At 44.4% G+C, this 22,163-nt stretch overlaps 2 protein-coding genes and 1 long non-coding RNA gene across 7 annotated transcripts in view; 2 read left to right on the top strand and 1 right to left on the bottom strand.

Moving 5' to 3' along the window:
* Positions 1 to 4,148, top strand: part of ASB2 (ankyrin repeat and SOCS box containing 2) — a 40,242-nt gene extending 36,094 nt beyond the window's left edge. For both annotated transcript variants that reach the window (XM_027638202.1, XM_027638203.1), the window contains one exon: positions 597 to 4,148. In XM_027638202.1, coding sequence (XP_027494003.1) covers positions 597 to 733 — 137 coding nt within the window. In that variant the 3' untranslated portion in view covers positions 734 to 4,148. The remainder of the gene's footprint in view (positions 1 to 596) is intronic.
* Positions 4,149 to 6,303: 2,155 nt separating this feature from the next.
* FAM181A (family with sequence similarity 181 member A) lies at positions 6,304 to 8,563 on the bottom strand. Its single transcript, XM_027638204.1, has 2 exons — positions 8,209 to 8,563; positions 6,304 to 7,890 (listed from the first exon to the last, which is right to left on the bottom strand). Exon 2 carries the CDS (start codon positions 7,817 to 7,819, stop codon positions 6,950 to 6,952), a length of 870 nt encoding a protein of 289 aa, XP_027494005.1. The 5' UTR covers positions 7,820 to 7,890; positions 8,209 to 8,563; the 3' UTR covers positions 6,304 to 6,949.
* Positions 8,564 to 14,825: 6,262 nt separating this feature from the next.
* LOC113944743 overlaps positions 14,826 to 22,163 on the top strand; it is a 39,362-nt gene continuing 32,024 nt past the window's right edge. For 3 of the 4 annotated variants that reach the window (XR_003526769.1, XR_003526768.1, XR_003526770.1), the window contains exons 1-3: positions 14,826 to 14,908; positions 15,129 to 15,409; positions 17,152 to 17,357. This is a non-coding gene — a long non-coding RNA (uncharacterized LOC113944743). Of the gene's footprint in view, positions 14,909 to 15,128; positions 15,410 to 17,151; positions 17,358 to 19,313; positions 19,416 to 22,163 lie in introns of those variants that run through there. The other variant, XR_003526767.1, reaches the window with a different exon arrangement.

The raw sequence follows: 22,163 nt of genomic DNA on the forward strand, positions 1-22,163 counted from the left end.
AGAAATTTCTGGGGTGTCACTGACTGTGATGTGAAACATACACCAGCCTTGGTTTTGACTCACTGGGAATGAGCATTGTGATGCAGAAAGGCCCATTTGGCTGTACCTGGGGTGCAGTCAGGTCAGGACAGGTGGGCAGCGTGACAATCCCCACAGCAGCCTCATGACCAGAGGCCTTTAAAGTCTTTATTTGTATTGTGCTCTCCTAAATATCCTTTCCCTCAGGATACAAAGTCTTTCATAGACAGTATCAGAATTAGGTTTCTGGCATCAAGGTAAATTTGGTACCTACTGCATTTTTTTCAGTGGGAAGGCTGAATACTTTGAAGTGGCTTATACAGATCCTCCTAGAAAGCCCATCTCTAAGGCTGAGATGGGTACAGCACCCTACTTTCCAACCCCACTTTCTTCCCTGTGTCATGTCCCAGAAAGACGATCTTCTATCAATCTCAGACACCTTATCCCTTCATTACAGAGAACCACCCCTTTTTATATTCCTTCTCCCATTTTCCTCTTCACACTGTTCTGGCCAAGCTGAGCTGTCCATTTGAAGTTAAAACTGTTCTGCTCATGCTTCTAACCTGTCTGTCTTTCAGAACCCCCGCGACCTCTTTCCCATCTTTGCCGCATCAAGGTACGAAGCCTGGTTGGAAGAAACCGCATTAAGCTGCTTGACACCTTGCCTCTCCCAGACAGACTGATCCGGTACTTACAGCACGATTACAGACAGTGACCCCAGGCATGCTGGATATGCAGTGGCTTCCCGGCATGGCACCCAGCATCACCAGCATGGCAAGGGCCCACAGCGGGGAGGAATTGCTGCTGGCTTGGTCAAGCACCCTCCAATGACTAATCTAAGAGAAATATGCTTTTGAAGCGTGAGTGAGAAGAAAATGGAGGAGACAGAGCTAAAGATAGGACTGTTGTTAGGTTTTTCAAGAGCAAACACATATGATTCACCTCTGTGCTTGTTCTGCAAAGAACAAGAAATGAAAGCTGACACTGACAAATGAGTCGTACCAATACTTGGAGAGGAATACAAAGGTATCCAGGGGTTGTGGTGAAGCTTAGCATCCTTGCTGTGATCACAATTAAGAAATTGTTGAGAGTCAACATATTTGGGAAGACAATCACATTTCCTTCACTGACTGAGATTTTTATTGTATTTTCTATTCTGTTGTTTGGATTTCTGCTAAGTGTGCGGGTTGCTAATTCTCTGATACTTTTACACCACCTTGCTAACACTTTTTCTTTTTTTTTTTGTATCTTTCTTATTGAGTAGAGTACTTGATTTCTGAACATTCAAATCTCAGATTTCTTCAACAGACTAAAATCCAGAAATGATGAATCCTTTAAAAATCAAGGAAAGGTTTATTTAAGGAGGAAGTAAAAACTGTATTTGCACATAGTGAATGGAGTTCATTCTGTATTACATTTGCAACGTCATTCTGTTTGAGAGAATTTCCTAGACTGGGGATTTGAAAGTAAATCTGAGCTTTTTTTTTTTTTCTTTTCTTGGTGTAAATTAGAAGTAGCTGCACTGTAAACAGTAGGTTTACACTGTCATGAATCTGGTGTCAGAACAAAACAAAGCCCTAGAGGCCAGGGAACAGAGAGTGGTGTGAAGTAGAGGCAACACTATTACACTACCTTAATCTGTTCCTCCCCTAGAAGATCTTATCTCTACAAAACCCAGCCTTTCCTAACTCCTTGGACCTCTGTGGCTATAGCAATACTATCAATGGAAGAAAGAGAAATTACTTCAAAATTATGAAAGTCAGACTTCAAAATTTATGAAAATGAATACCCAGAATTAGGCTTCCAAATCCTTATTCAGATGCCTAAACAATCTCAAGTTGCTTGCACTAGGTGTAGTTCCACTGAAGCCAGGGGTATCACATTTAGTGTCATATATTAGTGAGGCAGACTAAAAACCTTGGGATTTAGCCCTGAATTTTCTGACTTTGGAAATCTGAAATATCTATTAGCTCCCTTTGACACTGATAAAAGTTATTATCTTAGCTTCTTTGAAAATTAGGTCACCTATTTACAGCTCAGATCCTCAACTGATTTATGGCAGCTTAACAAGTTACCATCTATCTGCTGAACAACTATAATTGTCCGTGAAATTCTTTTATTGAAGTTTTTAACAAGTCACATTCCCTCACAGCTGGGGAGGCCAAGGAGCCCATGAGTGGTTATTGGCAGTGACTACAGTTCAGCTGACAGGTGTGACTTGCTGAACTCCTTTGATGAGTGCTTCATTCCTGAATAGGCACCTAAGAAAGTACGAAAGAACTGAAATTTGGAACGACATCTATGCAGATCTTATGCTAGAAGCACACTCATTATTACCTTAGGTCATAAAGGAGCTGTGCATCATGGTCTGCTTGGAGTCCCCACCAGACACATGGCAGATCTGGTTTTATTTGTTGGTCTACATACCATGCATGGAATCAGATAGAAATGTAAGTAGGGAAAATGCATTGCACTGACTTTTATTTGTGTGGAGTTTTATACCTTAACACAGGACTAAAGTGTGTTGCACACATACAGGTCTGTCTGGGCACACAAGTTCAGATTCTGTGATGACTGTGTGAAATGTGCTCAGCACTTGTGGGACAGGATGTTAGCAGAACTAAACTTGGTTACAGCTACGGCATTCTGCCACAGCTGTCCCCTCCCTGAATGCAAAAGTTGAACAACCAACAGAGTTTCAATTCACACTGAACGATGATCTTCTTGCAAAGCTTTGGAAAGTCAGGTGAGATTCCTCCACTGGTGATGTTTCTTCCAGTGACTTCCTTTACTGTCAGTTTAGGATCTACCCCCTTGTCTCCTCCAGTGTGAACAGGGAATTTCTTCATGTTAGAAAAATATTGGGTGGAGAGAAAAGGATGGGGTACAGGAAATCTCTAGACCAGTTTTGCCAGTGAAGGCCCTGTATTGGTAAGCAGTACCTTGAGAGACAGAAAATCAACTGTGGAGTTCATCCATCTCTCACTTTCTGGGGCTGAACAGCGAAGGCCTGGGTCCTACTTACGTTGATATAAATCAGAAGAAAAGTCCTTGAAATTAAATAAGTGTAACAAAGCAGAGTTGTAGAGGGTGATGGATACAAACACAGCTTGCTGGAGACCACTTTAGTGTTTGTTTGGTGTGCGGTGACAGCACTGGAGACCCTGGCTGATAGAAAGGATTCACAGTCACCAACTGCATGTATAACCAGAGAAGTGGGATTTCATAAGCTATCCCAAAATGGGAATTTCCCCCGAGCCAACATTGTTGTGTCCACAACAGTCTAGCAAGTTGCAATTTCTTTTTATGTCCTTGGAGAAGGTGAAACTAGGTTTGAATGGCACAAATGTGGAAAGTCCATTTTTCTTTCAACCAAGAGCCCTTAATTTCTACCTGGTTTGCTGTCAACCATCTGTCCTGAGCAGGAGTCACTAAGCTGGAGAACACTGGTCTGATGGGAATATAACACAATTGTGGAAAGGATAAGTGCACGCTGTGCACAGAAACTGAGGTGAGAAGAGTCTATTAGAGGGGGAATCTGGTAATTACAATGTTATTGAGTCCTTTCTGCTTGATTGTTACAGCAAAACTTCACATACTCAGTTTACAATTATTTGCACTGAAATGGAGCCTGCTCCAGTCACTGACATACTATTTTGTGCAAAATACTGAATCTGCACAAATTCAATGTGCCTTTAATGCATCTGCTTAGAAGTTACTGTGAAAAGAAAAATAGCCCCAAACCCAACCAAACCAGGCTTTATAAGCAGATCAGTAGTTCTAGTGCAAAGTAAAGTGGCTTGCTTTTACTGAGTGTGATAAATATTCTCCTTTCCAAGACAATGAATTTATGTGAAATGTTCTAGGAATATTTCATGACCAGGTTACTGTACTTTTTTTACTGCAAAATGTGCAATTCACTTGATGTTCTTGTGCACTTTTTTTGATTTTTTTTTTTTGTATTTCCTTTTGTATGAAAGCTTTTTCATTTACCTCTCCCTTCCCATTATTTATAAAAGCTATTGTGGTTTTCAAAGTTTAAATTTGCATTGTTCTTGTAAATAGCAGCTCTCAAATGTTATGTTTCCATCTTTCAAACAAAGTATGAATAAACAAGTAGATTCTGAAGAGCTATCAGCTGTCCTGAATAACAACAGCCAAACACAAAAATATCCAGGAAAATTCTGATTCAATCCCAGCTTGAACAATTAATAATTCTGATGTTAATCTCAGGGATAAGAGAACAGTACATATTACTAAAGAGGAGACAGAGTTGCTATTCTTTGCAAACCTTTCAGAAAGTCTCACACATCCCCATTCAGTGATTTTGAATATACTTAACAATTGTCTTCTGTTCATTTATGTTTTACTTCACTGCTGCTCCAGTTCAAAGCCCCAGCAAGGGCCATCCATGTCACAAAGGATTTTAAAAAGTAACATTAGTTTAAATCTGAGAGTAAGAGCATAAATATCCGAGTCAGAAGTCATTTAGAATGATCTGGTTTGATCCTTTAAAAAACGCTATTCTACTACATGGAAAATGTGCAGCAATATACATTCAAATAAGAAAGACTTTAAAAGAAGAAAAAGAAAACAAAGAATTTAACATTCAGAAAAGAGAAACTTGATTTTAACTCTCTTCTTTCTCTGGATTTCTCCAGAAATAAAATTTATACAGAGGCTATCCACTTTACTAAGTGTTTTAATTTGGATAGGAATGCATAATCTGCTGTGATACACAGCACTTTGAAATTTCCCTTCTGAATTCAAGCAGGAACACTTGTGCACAGCAATCTCTGCAATACCTGTAGTTCATTCCATGACCTGCTCTGCTCACCCAGACCAACACCAAGGAGGCTGCTCTGCACTGACAGCACTGAGACAGAGTTCAGCATCTGGCTTCATCTGGATTACAACAGTGACTCAGAGCTATTGATGGACCCCTATTTCCATGTAAAAAATTCCTTGCCTATCGCTCTGTAAATTAAAAGCTATTGCTCTCCAATTAACTTCAATGGGGGTACTGCCTCTGGTTTCTGTTAGTGTCCTTGGGGAGAGGGACAGCTTCCTCAAGGATTTTTTTCCAAAAAGGGAAAGGCATCTAAGTATGTTCCTATCTTCACTTCTGGATCAAGAGCTAACTTGATGTCTTTAACCCGTAGATCAGCTCTTTACCATCTCACCCCTTGCATGTAGTTGCAGGTATGTGCTATCAAAGATAGCTCCTGCTCTCTTCCTAAAGGAATAGTTTATGCAGGATTGATACATATATTAAGTGCTGGTAGCAAGGAGAAAGCAATGAAAGCCATCTCCAATTCTACTTTTGTCTTGCTCTACTAACACATTACAGCTGTTGTTTCCATAAAAGTGAACATTGTTGGGATATGTGAAGTTTGGGGAAAGAACTAAATACTTTTAGCCTGTGAGTAATTCGTATTCTAACGAAAGTTGCAACCTGGTTATACAACACCAAGGCCCATCAGAAGATCCAAAATGGCACTCTACAGTTGCCTCAGATATAATTTTTTCATGACTGCAATGTGCTTGAATGAAGTGTTGCCTGTTTTTTAACCCTTGCAGAGACACCAGGAGTCATAAAGATCTTCACTAGTCAGAGACCAAAACAATCAAGGCCACTTTTTATTGAACCTGGGTGAAGTTCCCATTAGCTTCAGCAACAGTACATGTTCAGGCCTTGGGATATTACAGGTGTCCATTCTCTGGCCCTTTTACCCCTCAAAATATTCTTCTTTTGACTTCAGTGATATACTCCAGTATAACCGAACAGATACATACACCTGCAATATTAAACATCTCAGATCTCATGTTCTGTGTCTTAGTAACACTTTCTCCATGGGTTTAAGAGAAACCTAATTTTAAAAAAAAATTGTAATAAATTCTTCAATGCCAATTTGTTGAAATAATTAGGAAAATACTAGGCAAAACATTTACAGCCAGGTCTTGGGATAGCATCTTAAAATCAGGCAAAACAAAAGACATCTGTGAGCCAGAAATCAAGGCAGGCTGTTCTTTACACTTTTTCCCTTCTATCATACTTCATGGTTTTGTATTAAACTAATACAATTCTTCATTTGTTCTGTTAGTGCAGAGTAATTCCTGATGTGGAAATTCATCCTGCTTCCATTTGCACCAGCTTAATGCTAGCTAATTTCCCAGCATCAGAATTACTTTCAAGTTTATATCAATCTGCGTAGGCAGAGATTTCAGCCCTCATATCTCCCCACCAGTTAGAAAATAAAACCTGTGTCTATCCCGTGGAATAAAACTAGACAGACTGCATTTGCAGAATCACCAAAATAAAATTAACCTCCTTTCTTCCCTTATTTTTTTCTTTTAATTCTTCCAGTATTTACATACAACAAGAGCTTAAATCATTCACAAGTGTAGTTTCTACATTAAATACTGTCCTTCCAGTCTCCTGCACGCAAAACCAAGCAACCTGAATATCTTGACTTCTCTGGAATTACTTTAAAGTACAAAAACTTTTTGAATGGGTTTAATTCATGTCATTTCACTGCTGCTGCTGCAGGGCAGCCCCAGAAAGATGTTCCCACATGGAGGAGGTCTCCTAGGTGTTACAAGTGCAGCTATGAATGGCCTGCAGCCCCGCTCACTGCGCCTCAGACAATACTCATCCATGAAAGAGCCCTGTTTTGCCTCATGCTCCATGCCACCAGCTTCGTAAGGTTTATTCCCGATTTACACCCGCGTACTGAGAGGAGAGTGGAGCTCAAGTAGCTTCCCAACAGTTACTAATTCCGCCCAGCCCGCCCACGAGGAAGAGGGTGTGATCACTGGTCTCCTTCCCTTGCCGCTCCACGCTGCCAGCAGCTCATGCCTGATGGCTGACCGGGCGTTTCAATTCACCCTCAGGAGCTGTTGTGTTCAGCATGACTCTGACACCGCCCCGCTAAAGATAGCCGAAAACATTGAAGATGGGTGGGGGGATGGCGGGCTTGGTGGGGATGGGTTTCAGAACCATAGGCCTGTAGAGTTTTTGCCCCGTGCCATCGGCCTCCTTGCAGAAGTGTGGCACCTCCGCCGGCAGTGTGGCTGCACTCTTCCTCCACAGTCCCAGCCCTGGGAAGGGCGATGGGGGCAGCGCTCCCGGGGGCTGGTACACCCCTGTCCCAGGGCAAGGGAAGGGGCAGCAGGTCCAGGCACCCACCCGGCTTGAGAGGACCCCGGCAGGGTCCTTCTCCCCAGCATGTGGTGCAGGGTCAGGAGGGCTCTCTGGGCTAGCAGCATCTGGGCTCCATTTGCTTTTCTTCCCCTCATAGGGAGGAGGGTCTCTGGGGGCTGGGAGCCCCTCAGGACTGGCAGGAAAGGCCCTGGCCGTCAGGCTCTGAGCTGGCCGTGGCTCTTCCCAGAAGGAGGCAGGGAGCTGTCTCTTCCTCATGGGCACCTGGTCCGGTCGGACAGCCTCAGGTTTTTGCTCCTGCAAAACCCGTTCTCCAGTGAGGCTCTCCTCTGCCTCGGCTGTCTGCATCACCTTCTCGGTGGCAGCCCCACCATGGGGGCTGGGGTCAGGTGCCTCGGGCTGGGGGCCACGGCCTCGATCCTCTGCCCCCCTGCGCCAGCCACACTCAGGGGGTTTGCTGGGGTGACACCGTGGCATCCGTGAGTACTTCTGAGAAAACCGCTTGAGCTGCTTCTGTAAGTATTTTCTGTGGTCAACTGACCGGCGACAAGGAGCTGATTTATCCAGAGCCGCTTTGATGTCGCTGGAGGCCAGGTTGACGAAGTTCAGTAGGGTTTTTACCTCACTGTCTGATGCCATTTCACTGGATGCACCGTGCAGAGTTTCTCATGAAAAGTTTATAATCCGCCTTTGGACAAACCTTGGCAAACCTGCAAAACATGACAGGCAGACTTAAGAGCAAGAAGCTTTGGTTCAAATAGCACCAAGCAAATGGAGGGAAGGTGGGAGGACGTGTCAAACTTCTCAGCCACCCAAACAAGTTGTCCGTCAGCTCGCCTCCGTGCAGGAAAACTCCTGTTGGAGCCGACGCGTGCCCGCAGCCCACAACCCCGCACTGCTGCCCCAGTACACACCGGCACGGGGACTGGCTCATGAATGCCAGCCAGCTCGGTGCCTAATCTTGTTAGATAGCACTGAAGTGGGCAGAAGCCGGGGTGGCCTCCCTGTAAGCAAGCACGGACACTCACCCGGCGCGCGGCAGCTTTTCTCACCGGTGCTGGCGGCTGCGTCGCTGCAGAGAAGAGCCCCTTCCCTGCTAATCTCGTTAGGCAGGTTACACACCGCCAACCTCGGCGGAGGCAGCCAGGGCCCGCCAGTGTTTGGATGCAGTTTAGCAAGCACTTGAGCAAGCTGAATGAATATCGACTCCGGCGAGTTCGGGGCTCTCCCAGGCCAATCAGAAGCCACTTTGCCAAATACAAAGCATCCCAATCAGGCATCAGCCTCCCCTCCTTGCATTCTTTGCCATCACAAATTGTCTCCATGGGGACAGCCGCAGAAAGACAGCTAATAAATACAATCATTTCCCCACGATTTCTACCATTCTCCCCATCCTCTTCACCCCTACGGAAGCCTTTCTTTTGAAAACAACACAATCTAAGAGAATATGCTTCAGGATGAGGACGAGTTAGGAAAGTTTAGACACCCTTTTCCCTGCACTCCCCAAAGCTCTCTGGGGGCTGATACTAACCATGCTTCATTGGCACAGGACAATGTAATACGGGGGACTGGACTAGCCTACTTTTAACCGTTCCCCATCAGAGCCCTTTTTTTTTTTTTAAGGGGAGGATGATGTCAGAAAAAGGTAGGAAAGGAACAAATCTCTAAAGAGATGTGCAGATATCCATGGAAAGGGAGCTTGAGCGCTCAAGAATCTTGTCTTTATGTTTGCCCCCTCAATTGAGTTACACAAAAGCTGAATTACCCATTCAAACTACCCGAACAAAAGGATGGAGTTGGATAGTACTCTTGCATCTGTAGTCAAACAGTTAGAGACTTAAATCGAGTCGTCATGATGGAGAAAGAGTTAGACAAAGCCCATAGAATTGCCATCAGCAAACATTTTCCTGTGTCATATTAGTGGGTCTCCATGACTCCCCCTGGCCTGGGGACAATAGCACAAGTTTGCACACTCGACTACTGTCACCCTGCCAACGCTGGCAAGGAGCAGAAACAGGACAATCCTTTAAGGGGAAAGCATGCCCGCTGCAGGGAAGGTAAGAAGAGAGGGAAGAAAAGGCGTGTGAAATGCTAATTGAGCTGCTTCCTTTACTGATGCAGAGTTATGTGAGCCCTTCGCCTTCTCGCAGGCTTATCCCTAAGGGGTGGCAATTACTTAATAGCACAGTAAAACCTAGAGCTGGAGGAAGAGGAGAGCAGAAGAGCTGCCCTTCGTGTGCACTGGACACACTGATGACACAGAGCTGGCAGCAGCCTATATGCCAGCCGGGATTTGTTGCCTTCCGCAGCTGGAGCAGCGATGCTCCCTCTCCAGTCCACACCCTAGGGATGGGAAGACTGGAGAGGGCCACAGGACCTGTGCACCCACTGTCAGCGAGATGCTGCCAGCTCTGAACCAAACACACACATACCGTGCAGAAAGCAGGGACTGAAGTCCAAGCCATTTTGCAAGTAAAATCTACCTTACTGATGTAAGGCCTGAGCACTGAGGGTTGAAAACAGCTATATTTTACAATTATATTACTGACAGTTATTTTACTTTATTTCTATCGATCCAATTTTCATCAGAGGAAGTCAAGATCTGGACTGTGCCATTATACGAAACACTGGGCAGAGGCCTCAAGGATGACTCTTCAGTGTCTCCGTACTGCTGCACGCAGTGCTGACATCCCTATTCACATCATTTCTTCCAGTGTGGCCTGAGCCACATATGATGGTGCTCAGGCTCAGGTGTTTCAGGTCTTGGGAGACCCCGGAGTCAGCACATCCTGCAACAGAATGTGCTACAGTTTATGGCACTGCAGTGGGCTGTAACAGAGTGGCTGATTTGCTACTTGCAGATGTGCCTCTCTCCTCCAGCTTCTATTTTAGAAGCAATTCATTCCCTAGCAAACCTGGGGCAGCAAGCCCTCTCTGCACCCTCTGTCATCTACTTATGCCAGCATTCAAACCTCTGTTCTCTTTTCAGATCATTTGTGGGGGGCAATTTCCAGTCACCTACTTGAGCACGTATTTCAGGATTCACTAGCAGGAGCTTGGCCCCTCTCTGTGACCCGACACAGACACTTCTGTGCACCTGAGGCTATAGGGAGAGCTCATTGAAAGAGGTGTACACCAAGGGATCATGTCTCTGCAGGAACAAACTGCCTCCTGTGGTGGAACTTCCAAACCCAGTCTGGACATCACAAAGTACAGTGCAGTCTCCCATTAGAGCTAGTTGATCTCCCAAGGGGGTAAGAGGGGGAGACAGAGAGACATGTGACAGATGCCTGGGAGTAAAGGATTGTCTCAGTCTTTTAATGAACTATATCCTCAGAGACCTGAGAAACTCATGCCATGTATTATGTGACCTACATCTAATCATAGGGGCTCAAGACCCTGTTCTCTGAGACTGATGGCTAAGGGGTCAGTTGACTGAGGAGGGTGGATATGGCTTGCCTGCTTACTGGGGGATAATGAAAACTCAGCACCCCTCCAACATACTTACTGCAGAAGCCCATTCCAAGCTCCTAGACTACAGCCATGCCCATCTCCCCCAGAAGGATGCTTGTGCAGGATGTGGCTTCTTGGGCACCACATGGCAGGGCTGGAGGGGCTCCCCATGCCTTGCTATGCTCAGTGCTCCGGCATCTCATTCTCCTGCAGCTGGGTAACAGTGGGGTGCCAGAGGGGAATGAACCAGCAAGCAGGATTTAAAAACCAGAGCAACCCACCCTTTCAAGGTCAGACTCAGGTTGAGCTGCACAGGGTTTTCTCTAAGAGGCCACCGGAGCCCTTTTGTTCCTCGCTGCTCTCACCATGTTCATCCCAATGTACATGTGAAAGAAACAATTAACAATAGGGCACTCCTCTACGAGGATCCAATGCACTTTGAAGTGTCCACCAACCAAAGGCTCAAGAATGATACATCATTTTCCACTGTGAACATGTCAAACTAGTACAGCAATTGAAAAAATGTCTCCACATGCCTTCCCAGCATGCAGACAGGGACCAGCTGGAGAGCCACTTCATATCCGACATGTCACCCCCTGACAGCTGTCTTCTTGGGAATTTTTGCTATGTAAAGTTTTCTGACTCCTTTTTTAAAGTAAAGCACAAGAATTAATCCGTTCATTTGAAAATTGCAGCCAGGTCTCTCCTAAAATGCAGTATTTCCTTCACGACTGAATGAAGGTTTTCTTGCACAAAAATACCTGCAAAGTGTTTTTAAAGTGTCACTCGTAAGTGATGTCAATATTTAGTCACTTCTACATAAAAATCTCCCACAGCTTTTTTCCAGGCTGAGGGGCCCATTCAGCAAAGGTATTCCAGCACCAGGCTGTCCTGGACCATGTGAGCAGATGCACTAACCACAAGGCACACCATTAACTGGGGCAGGGATCCCTCTCTCCTAAGTGTCACAAGCATTTCAAAGAGCAGGAACACCCAAATCATGCTGGTAAAGCAAAAGGCAGCTCACTAAACAGATGAGCAGCAAAAAAATGTCAGAGGTCACTGTTCTGACACTAGTTAACTCAAAATTCTTTTTCCTCCACTAAAATGAAGCTTTTTCTACATACTAACCTAAGCAACAGGTTTTGTCACAGGGTTCACCCTACTGTCAGGAGGAGAGGAGAGGTTCGGAGAGGAGAGGACTCCTTGTTGAGGTTAGTGGATGTGCACTTTGAAGCAAAGAGAAAATGGGGGTCCAACAGTTGGGAAACGTAAGACAATAAGCTGGAAAATTTCCAGATGGGTCACCAGTGAATTGTTCCTTTACTTTGTCCCCTACAGGCAGTTAAAAGCAAAGATATTTCAGTTGCATAATATCTTTTCACTCACCTGCTGCTTCCTAAGTCTCTGCTTTGCTTCCACACTTGAAAAAGAGAGCCAAGAGTGTGACGGGAGGTGATAATGGTTCATGTGAAACCAGAAGTATTGGCCTGGAGAGGAGTAGTATTGAGATGGAAGAAGACACTAACACTCTTACTCAGGGATCCTGATTTTATATTTCATGTTGACAGTGACTGAAGTGGAAAGATGTCAATGACACACTGATGACATAAAAATGGATGTTATTTAACATCAAACTGCAAGAACTGGGTAATCTTAGGAGTAAATGCAATGAGAGAGGAAAGGATTGCAATAACTCTGAGCCACGCACCTCAGGAACTGATAGCAGGAATTTCTGTCATGAGGAAAAATATCATTGCCTGGAAATGAGAACGAACAACAGCTTATAGGATGAAAATAAACCTCCCTCCATCTAGTTTGACCTTCAAAGTGGCAGGGGAAAAAGGGGTGAGGGAGACAGGTAGTATGGTACTGACACTGTTCAGACCTCTGAACAGGTTGTTCTCTAGACTTGGAGCCTGGTCTCAGCCTGGGATGTGAGCCTGGCCAACTCAGGACCTGTGGGTTCATATGAAAGGAATGTCTGACAGAGTGTGCATAGGGGTGCAGCCAAAGCCCTTGGCATCCCTTCCTGCACCCCAGCACACAGGTGCTGCAGACAGCAGCAGGGCTGTCTTGCTCTGCCACTGACCCTCATGCAGCCTGGTCCTGCCCCAGAGCTCAGGGAAGGAGTATATGAGTCCTCTAATCTCAGGGAAGGAGAATATGGAATTTCTTCCCAGATTCCTGCTGTCCAGTTGTCCACTTTGCTCTCTCTCCTCATCTTCTCATTGTAACTAACACCTTTGCTCCCAGGAGAAGAGCAACCTGGCTCTCCCAACAGATAGTTTTGACTCTTTCGCCCCACTCTTTTTTTTTCCTTCTTGACAGTCTGCTTTGACCTGAGTGACATCCTCTCTTTGCTTTCAATCCCTGATTTTCTGCACTTGGGGACAGACTTTGAGCAGGCACTAAGTGCTGAGGCCATGCAGAGACGGTGAGGGGGGGCTGCAGCTACCCCGCAGCCTGCCATTCAGGCAGATGGTGGAGAGGGCCGATATGAATAGCTCCTGTCAGTCTCATAGAGCGAACTTTACAATTGTGCTACGTGTTGGACTGCACGTGACTAATGCCATTCTTCTGCAGGCTGCAGGCAGGACACAGCTGTTTCTTTAAGGAGAATTTTGTTTTTCTGGGCAGAAAAGAAAAGCACCCATGACAATGTTGTATTCATGTATCCAATATTACACTCCATAATTGGGCACGATCAAAGCTCATCCTGCCTTTCACTGTGTCTCTTTCTGGTAAATAAGATAATGTTTAAAAAAGAGCATGGCCTTGGTTTGGTCCTTCTGGAGGTTTAAATTCTATCTCCCCACACAGCAGGTATGCACTGAGAAGAAGCAGTAGGGCCAAATATAGGTTTCTTTATATAATTCTGAATTAATTAATTTCAAGATCAGTAATGAACTCCACGCCAAACGCTACATGGAGCTTCTGTTGATGAGAAACTGTGCTGCAGAAAAGATCAAAAAAATACAGACATCAATATAAACATGTGAAAAGGTGAAGACCTTCTCTTAAAAGCTGCAAAATAAGAAATGCACAATGGGTGCTGGACAGGGGATGAGTCTGGATCTTGAGTTTACAGTGCAGAAGGGCCATGTGAGACCAGAAGGGTAGTGCTCCTCCTACCCGCATTTTGGTCAGGCTCACAGCCCTGTTCTCTGTTCCACTGTCTTGGATGAGGCTTCTCCACATCAGTGTTTCAACACTGAAATCAGTGCTGGGTGCAGCCAGAAACACACCCCTGACACTCCTGCACCAGCAATTCCTTACCCTGGGGCATGCCCCTGTCCCACAGCCCAGACAGAGTTGCATGTGCAATTTGGCAGCCCTTGGCATTGGGATAAGATGCAGACAGCCCCAGGCAGTGCTGCCCTGAGCTGGCCCCCAGGGCAGTCTGGCCACGAGGCACACAGCTATCTATTTAGCAAGGCACGGTTATATCCCTAACATTTCCTTCCGATTGCCTCCCTTACTGTGTTTCCAGACAGACTATCTGCCCACCAGCACTGGTGAACCACACCATGCAGCTACACTATCTTTTATCTTATAACTTTAGCACAATTCATAATTTGGGGAGTTCAGCCACCTTTGCTGTAGGGAGCAGTTCTCAAAGAAGTAGAATCAAGGTTGTACCAAGTTCAGTGTCATCTCTCCATCCCAGTTTTGGAAATGTCCTTCTCTAAAGTTATCCTTTTGCTTCAAAGGACTGTGGAAAGGTGATGAGGGCTGTAGCTGCTGCTGAGGGTCACCTTGGGAACCCCTAGAAGGGTCCATGGGAGGTGAGTGTCGGGAAATGCGAACAGCACACTGCACTTGCTGAACAAGCTGGTCACAAGGAGCTTTGCAGGGCCTGCTTTTCTGCAAGGTGGGTAGAAACTTCCACAGGAGAGGAAATTATCACAGAGATGGAGAAGCATACACTTCTCTGGAGTGCTGCTGCCGTCCTTATTACCCTGACGGTGCCCAAATGTGCGCCTTTGTGCTGAGCACCTTGGGACTAAGTGTATATGCCAAGGTCTGCCTCTCAGCGTGGTGCATTTGATTCCCAGGCTGTGCTGGCACAGGTACGGGGCCATCACCCGGGGAAAACGCCTGTCCGCCTCGCCGCTCTGCTCCAGGGAACAGCACGTAAATCCACATCCCCTTCCCCGGGGTGCGCTGGAACAGCCCGAGCCGGGGCTGTGCCGCGGCGGTGCCGCGAGGCGGCGCTGCGGGAGCCCAGCTGGGCCCGGCCCGCTCCCTCCGTGGGTTTTCCTCTTTGCTATGGTCCGTCCTCTTCCCTCTGCCTCCTTCCTTCCTTCCTTCGTTTTCTTCCTCCCTGCTTCCTTTCCTCCTTTCCTGCCTTTTTCTTTCCCTTCCTCTCCTCCAGCGCTGCTCCCGGCCCCGGCAAGCCGCAGCCTTTACTCCGGTCAGAAAAGCCAACATCAGGGGTTAACTGTTATTTATAACAAATCCCCTCCCTCCCTTCTCCCTTATCCCCTTTCAGACGGTGCTGAGAGGTGCGTTCGGGAGTTGCTCTCATCTCCCCACACTGTGCTGCTGCTGCTAAAACGCTGCGCACCGGGAGAACAGAAAAACCATCGCAGGGAAACAAACGAGCTTCTGTATCCAGGAGTCCCTTGCACGGGCAAAAGGTTCAAGGATGCCTGAGCAAAACCCAGGACAGCCCTAGAGCTCCCTCAGTTCATTGCTGCCTGAGCATCCTCAGCGCCTTCCAGGCGCTTGAATCCAAATCTTCGGGACCAATCCTGCATTCATAAAGCATCGGTAAGATTTGCTGAGGAAAATAGGGTCTGCAGCACATATTGCAGTGAAGAAATCGAGCAAATTACAGAGCCAGTATTGATCGAGGCATTAGTGATCAGAATCAGTCTCTGCTGGAGCTCAGTATTTGCTCTAGAAGCTCTGGGCTTGGTACTCCCACTGAAGCCAAAATTTAACTGGGCGTGGATTTTTACAGGTGCCAAATTAGGTTCCACCATTAGTTTTCCATTAAAAGCGCAAGAGCTGGGTACTTGGAGCACATTAGCACTCTGCTTTTCTGGGATATTGCAGTGTTTACGTCCACTGGGATTCTATGGTGGGTGCTGACAGGAGGCAGCAGGGTTCGGTATGTGCTCCTGCAGAATGTAAACTACTTTGAGCACCAATATGCTGAAGTAAAAAAAAAAAAAAAAAAGTTTATTTGCCTTAACACAATCTCTTCAATCATCTTTTGAAGAGAGAATGCTAATAAAGAAAAAATTAATGTTTAATTGCTTATGACAAATAACAATAAGAATATATTGTCCAAATTGGGCAGCCAAACCAATTTTTCCAAGTCTGATGCCAAGTTTGTCATTTTTCTTCTTTTCTTTCTGCCCCCAGTGAATGTAGTACATCGGAAAGCCTGTCACTGTTGCACAAGCTAGATCTGTGCATCAAGCTGCCAGGCACGAGCAAAGCTTCACATGACAGATAGTGGTATTGGAGAGCCTGGTCTGATCCATCATGGAGGACCAGGGAAATTAATCCAGATGGATAGTACTTTTAAGTAGTGCTTCGCTCACAAAATTCTCTAATCAGTGGGTCATGGTGAATGAGAAGTATTTGTAGCTATTTGTGAGAGTAGCTTAAATGTCTATTGCTTGCAGTGTGATTTGCACCTTGGCAATGAAATTAATAGACTTTTATATCTGATGAAACTTTTTATGTCTGAGGAGGCTTTTATACCTGAAATACTTAGCAGAATTTGTATTCTTTTCTTCATGGAATTATAATATGAAGCTAGGCTCAAGGACAGCAAAGAGTGGTACAAGCAATACTTTGGCATAGCTTTGGCAATCCTCAGCTTAGTGACTGCTGTTTGTTCTATCAGATAGGAGTGACACAAAGTAAACTAGAGGAGACTTACTCTTTGCCAGCCTGACTAAAACAGAGCTCTGCCTCTTCATCTGCTTGTCAGAGAAAGATCTGTAGACTATAGAGCTACCTGCACTGAGAGTAAATAGGAAGAGAAAGGGTGAAAATGCAACTTGCTGTCCTGCTGGAAGTCTCCTTCTCACTGACAGGAAGAGGTATGAGCATATATGTGTGCTGCTGTAGATCCCAGTTCAGAGGAATACATGAGCACGAGCTTATGTGCACTCTAAAGATGTCAACATATTCTTATTTATATGGACTCTACTAAATTAACCTTTGATTAGCAGCAATCAGTTCTCCCTAACCCACTTCGTTTGGACAATGCAAAAGACACTACTCCACTGTGTTCAATGCTGAACAGAATACTAATTCCAGCAGTCCAGGTTTACAATGTGATATATTTGAAACAATTGTCCAGTTGCAACTGATAGAACTTAAGTGTTGGATACTGAGGGAGTCCTCAGGCCTGAGCTGGTCGAGAAATCCCCCTCAGTCTAAGAGCTTAACCTAGATGTACAGGACCCTTCTTTTAAGGATTCGTTTTGCTGGAAAATGCAAAAGGTTTACATTTTCTGATGAACAAGTGATTACAACTGCATTATTCCCAGAGCTGAAGCTTTGATGGCAAGGTGGAACACCTTCGGACAAAGAGAAGCACAGCCAGCCTCTGAAAAGCAGACCCTTTTGGATAAATTGACCTGGATAAAACAACAAGGACAAGATAGCATTCAACTAAGTGTGCTGAAAGAGCAAATATGAAATTTCTGAGCTACCAAAGCAGAACTTACACCAGCCACCACCTCAAGGAACAAAGGTGAGTAATGTAATAGGGAGCTGTATGAATAACAGAATAAATATAGCAACATTTCCTCTGGATTGGTGGTAGGTTTACAAAAGGGGTGTCTAAGGGCTTATGCTAGGATCGATGCTGTTCACCATCGCTATATGGGGCATGGCAAAGCGGGTGAATACTGGCGAAGTTTGCAGATGATACAAAATTATTCATAATAATCAAAGCTAAAGCTGACTTTTGCAGAAGGAGCTTATAATACCAACTGACAGTGAAGTGCCAGATGAAATTCAGTATTGACAAGTGCAAAGTAAGGCACTTAGGGAAAAAATAACTCTACTTATACATCTGCAGTGACGGTCTCTAGATAGCAACACTCAAGAAAGATCTTGGGTAACTGAAATTGAGGTTTCTGAAAACATCACTTACTGCCCTGCAACAGTCAAAAGGCAAATTGGATAGTAGGAATTGCTAAATGAGAGAACACAATAAAACAGAACAGAAAATAGTGTTCCAGCACTGAGCTAATAACTTTAGAAAAGATATAGAACAGGTAACAAGGATGGTCAGAGTTTTGTAACAGTTTATTTTTCATGAAAGACTAAATTGGACCTTTTCAACTTGGAAAGAAAACTACCTGAGGTGACTAGATGTAAGTGTATAAAATCGCCAATGGCATGGAGAAGGTAAACAGACCAAGGTTAATTTGTATTTCTCTGATACAAGAATTAGGGACAACAAATTAAATTATCCTACAATAGATTTAAACCATAAGGAAGAAATTTTCCACATGATGCATTAAATCATGGGACTTGTTGCCAAAACAGCAACTTGTTGTTGCACAAATGCGTTTAAATAAGACTTAGACAAAGTCATGCCATATAGGACCACTGTTAGGATGAAAAACCCACCTTCAACCTGTAGCTCAGGGACTCTTGAAACTATTGATTGTCAAAAACCAGAAGAGGGTATCAGGTGCAGATCACTGTATACTGCCCCTGTCCTTGTGCCCTTCCTTAAATATCTACATAAGCTGATATCTGAGGTGAGATACTGGGCTATAGAGACTTTTCATCTTATTCACAGGAGCATTTTTTATTTGAAGGAATGGGAAAATACATCCTGGGTATGATTATGCAGTGAGAGGCAAGGAATGTGTGTACTGGAACCATGTGAAAGACAAGGTCCCATTTCCTTCCGCTACTACTTACGAGTTTGTTTGGGACTATTCTGCATTGATAGCAGTTTTGTTTTGATCTTCATAAAAGGACGTCTGCAGCTCAGAAAGATTTAGTTATGATTTTTTTTAAAAGACGAAGTTGTTCTAGGGAGCTAACGTAATTCAAAGTGTCATCCATCATGAAAAAAATACTTTATTTTTTTGTGAAGATTTTGTTTGAGTTGTTGTTTTATTATGGTCTCAGTCACAGCATCTTTTCTTACACCAGAATATACAGTACTGAGCCCATCAAAACAAAAGTCCTGGTCCAGTTCTGAAAGCAGCAACATGCCTGCTTATCTCTGAAGCCTCTCCCCAGCATGGCAGGAAGTCAGGGTGGCCATTCATTTCTATACACTTGAGTGTGTGTGTGCTTGCAGATTTGTGGTGCAGGAGAAAATCCAAGCCAGAGAGAGATATATAAAATTATATTTCTTCTTATTTACTTGTTTGCAGACTCTACCAGGGGCTCAGATGCACTAGATCAGTTGGCACAGTGTCTGCATCTAGGCTGACTGTGGGGTCTAAAACATAAACAAAGTAGGCAGTTGTTGAAGGCAGCACACAACTAGCAGCAACCAGATGCGGGCCTGACAGCAGGAGCAGACAAGCTCCTGGGGCAGCACAAATTCAATTTTGCTCAACTTGCTGCTGAGTCTCGTGTTGCATTGCCTGGTTTGCAAACACAGGGAGGCATTTTCCCACTGGAGCTAAAACTCACTGAGATGGGGATGTTTCTGCTGTCCCATTTTATCATACAGATTTCATGACCACATTTGAGGACTTATCCGACATAGAGACAAAAGTGAAAGACTTTGAAATTTCCCAGGAGTGAGACAAATACCCATCCTCAGCCTCAGGAGCCTTCTGATACTGCAATGAAGTGGTTTTGGTAGGAAAACTTTGGTTGCTTTCTGTTCCAAACAGCTCAGCTTTGATAAATGCAGCAGGATTGATCTGTGCTGTGTGTCCCTTAACTGAGTTACCATGTATAATCCTCTCTGGAACAGAACATTTACATTCCACTGACCTAGTTGAAAAAATGCATTAATTTTAATTTATGCAAAATTCTCCCAATAGAAGAGTGAGAGAGGCAGTTTTTTATTTGCAGTCCTTGCCTGCTTGGAGCTAGAAGTGAAGGCCAACTTTTTAATCAGGATTTTTTTTAAATGCTGAAGCATTTCAGTGGGTATCTTGTTCATGTAAATCCAGATAGAGCTTTATTAGCTCACATATATCTCATGGAGTCACAAATACAAAATGTACCATCAACCTGTCTTTTCTCCCCTGCAGGGTGTCTCTCTGCCTCTGGAGACCCCTGTGCAACGGGGCACCAAGGATAGTTTAACACAAGAAAGAAAACAAAGCCTTCACCCAGACACCTCATTTCAACTGGCCCTGTTGCACATCTCTGTGAAGGCTGATCCCATATGGAGGGATTGGGGAACTTTATTGTTGAAGAGGGGGTTAATGGTGCATATTCCTATATCAGCTGACCTGAAAAGCTGACCTGAAAAGCTAACCAGAGAGCATGGTTAGCCCACAGCCCCAGTGCTGCAGTTCCATCAAAGGAAAAATGGCCGGTAACATTTGTGAGAGTTAGCTGTGTAGCCAAAAATTTGGCTGTAGGGTCACTTCATCTGTCTCAGTGGGTCAAACACAACAGGTACATTTACAAAAGGAACTGAGTGGAGGGTGGTTTGCTATTGCTTCAGCATGGAAAAACAGAGGGAAAGATGCCTCATGTTAGAATTCCCTTTAGTAAGAATCATTTTGGGGTCTTGACTCAGCAATGTGGCTGCAGCCAGCCAGCCCCATTTCCACATGGGAGGCTGGCAGAGCAAAGAAGAGGTAGGAGCCATCGTTATTGCTCAGCAAGCTCTTTGGCAGTTACCAAAATTGCTGCAGTCAGTGTGAAATAAAGCAAATTCAGGAGCTTTTCATACCAAAATGGCCTAGGAACAGGAGAGCACTACAGTGTCTAAGTCATCTTTTTCTTTACTCCTGCATAAAGGGCAAATTTGGGGCAGGTGAGCATGAGGTCCTTTCTCTGTCCCTGGGGGCTCAAACCCAGCCTGTCTTATGCTGACAGCCCAGCTGTGGCTGAGGGTACTCCTCTTTCTGTGCCCAAAGCAGGAGCTCTGCAAGCCTGAGCAATGCCACAGCTGTCCACAGGAGCCTGTGTGTGACCTGAGGGGGCAACTCAGAAACCCACTGATCTGGGGAGATGTTTGGATCCCAACTGTGTCATGAGCCCTCATCCTATAGCGGAAGCATCAAACGCAGCCTATGGTCACGCACTGTTGTTGGATAGTATTTTGTCTCATGCAGTCCTTGACAAGGTTACCATGCAAACATAGGAACCACAACTTGAGTAAATGAGAGGAAAAAAAAATCCCAAACCATACAGTTATCTGCAACTGTATAATTCTTAAATCTCCTTAGCATGTAGTACCCTGCTGTTTACAGTCTTGCACCTTTCTTTGTTTCAAAATCATCTCTATAATAACTCCAAGAATGAGAAAAAATTCCCTTGAAGGTGCAAGTAAGCATCTGTGTTTACTGGAGATATCACAGCGATGAATTTTATTGCTAATGTGTAAGGGCAAGAGCCACCATGCTTCCAAGAGACTACTGCCCACCTGACATGATATTTTTTCTTGGTTGCTGGTATCTTTAGCTTACAGTAAAGCTCATTTCAAATGGAAAGTACTGTAGATGTTTTGCTTATTACCAATGGAAATGTGATGGTGTGTTCTCAGTAAGGCTCTGAATGTGCTTATCTCCAGCTGTTTAAGAACACATTCATGTTGCTGAAGAAGGGCAATCCCTACACTAAACTGCAGCTGCTCGGAGAGATATAGTATTGTAAAATGCAGACAGTGATTTGTGACAATAGAGGAATTTTCCTTTTTTTCCCCAGCCAAAAAGCAGTCATTTTACAATCTATCTTATGCAGCATGAGAAAGCTATTATGAAAAGTAACCTTTCCCTTTTTCCAAATGAATGGATACCAAGAACATCAGGGGTATAGTATCAGGCAGGTATAAATAATGAAAGTTGAGGAAAGCAGAAGGTATATTGTCCACAAAAAGAAGTACCCCATCAGCTCCCTGAACATATACAAAGATTTATTTGGTAATTAAACCAGCAATATTAATTTCAAACATTACAATCCAATTGTCAGGTTTTCAACCCTAGATAACTCACAAGCTGTCAAATCTCCTTCCAAACACATGCACACTCTTACAAACCTGTCTTTCTCTGCAACTGGACTTCGGCAGAGTCTTAATTACTTCAAGAGAGAAAGATGCTTATGCAATGATACAACTTTTGCTAAAAATAAAGAAAATAGAAATCTATAAGTAATATCAATGAAATTTTATCAGCCATTCTTCCAGGTATGGAAGTGTTGAGAAGAGACCAGACAGTAGCACTAGACCAGTTGTTCACTGAGTAGCTTGGTAAAAGCAGTCTGCAGGTGGAGATACTTTTTCAGAAGAATCTTTATCTTCCATGGAATTTGTCATGATATTCAGGAATTTGAATTACTCATAGTTTATAGGGATTTGCTATTATTAATCTAGTTTGTTTTAAGATTTCAAATGTCA

This window comes from Corapipo altera, unplaced genomic scaffold (genome assembly GCF_003945725.1).
Source record: "Corapipo altera isolate COAL_440 unplaced genomic scaffold, ASM394572v1 23, whole genome shotgun sequence".
NCBI classification, from domain to species: domain Eukaryota; kingdom Metazoa; phylum Chordata; class Aves; order Passeriformes; family Pipridae; genus Corapipo; species Corapipo altera.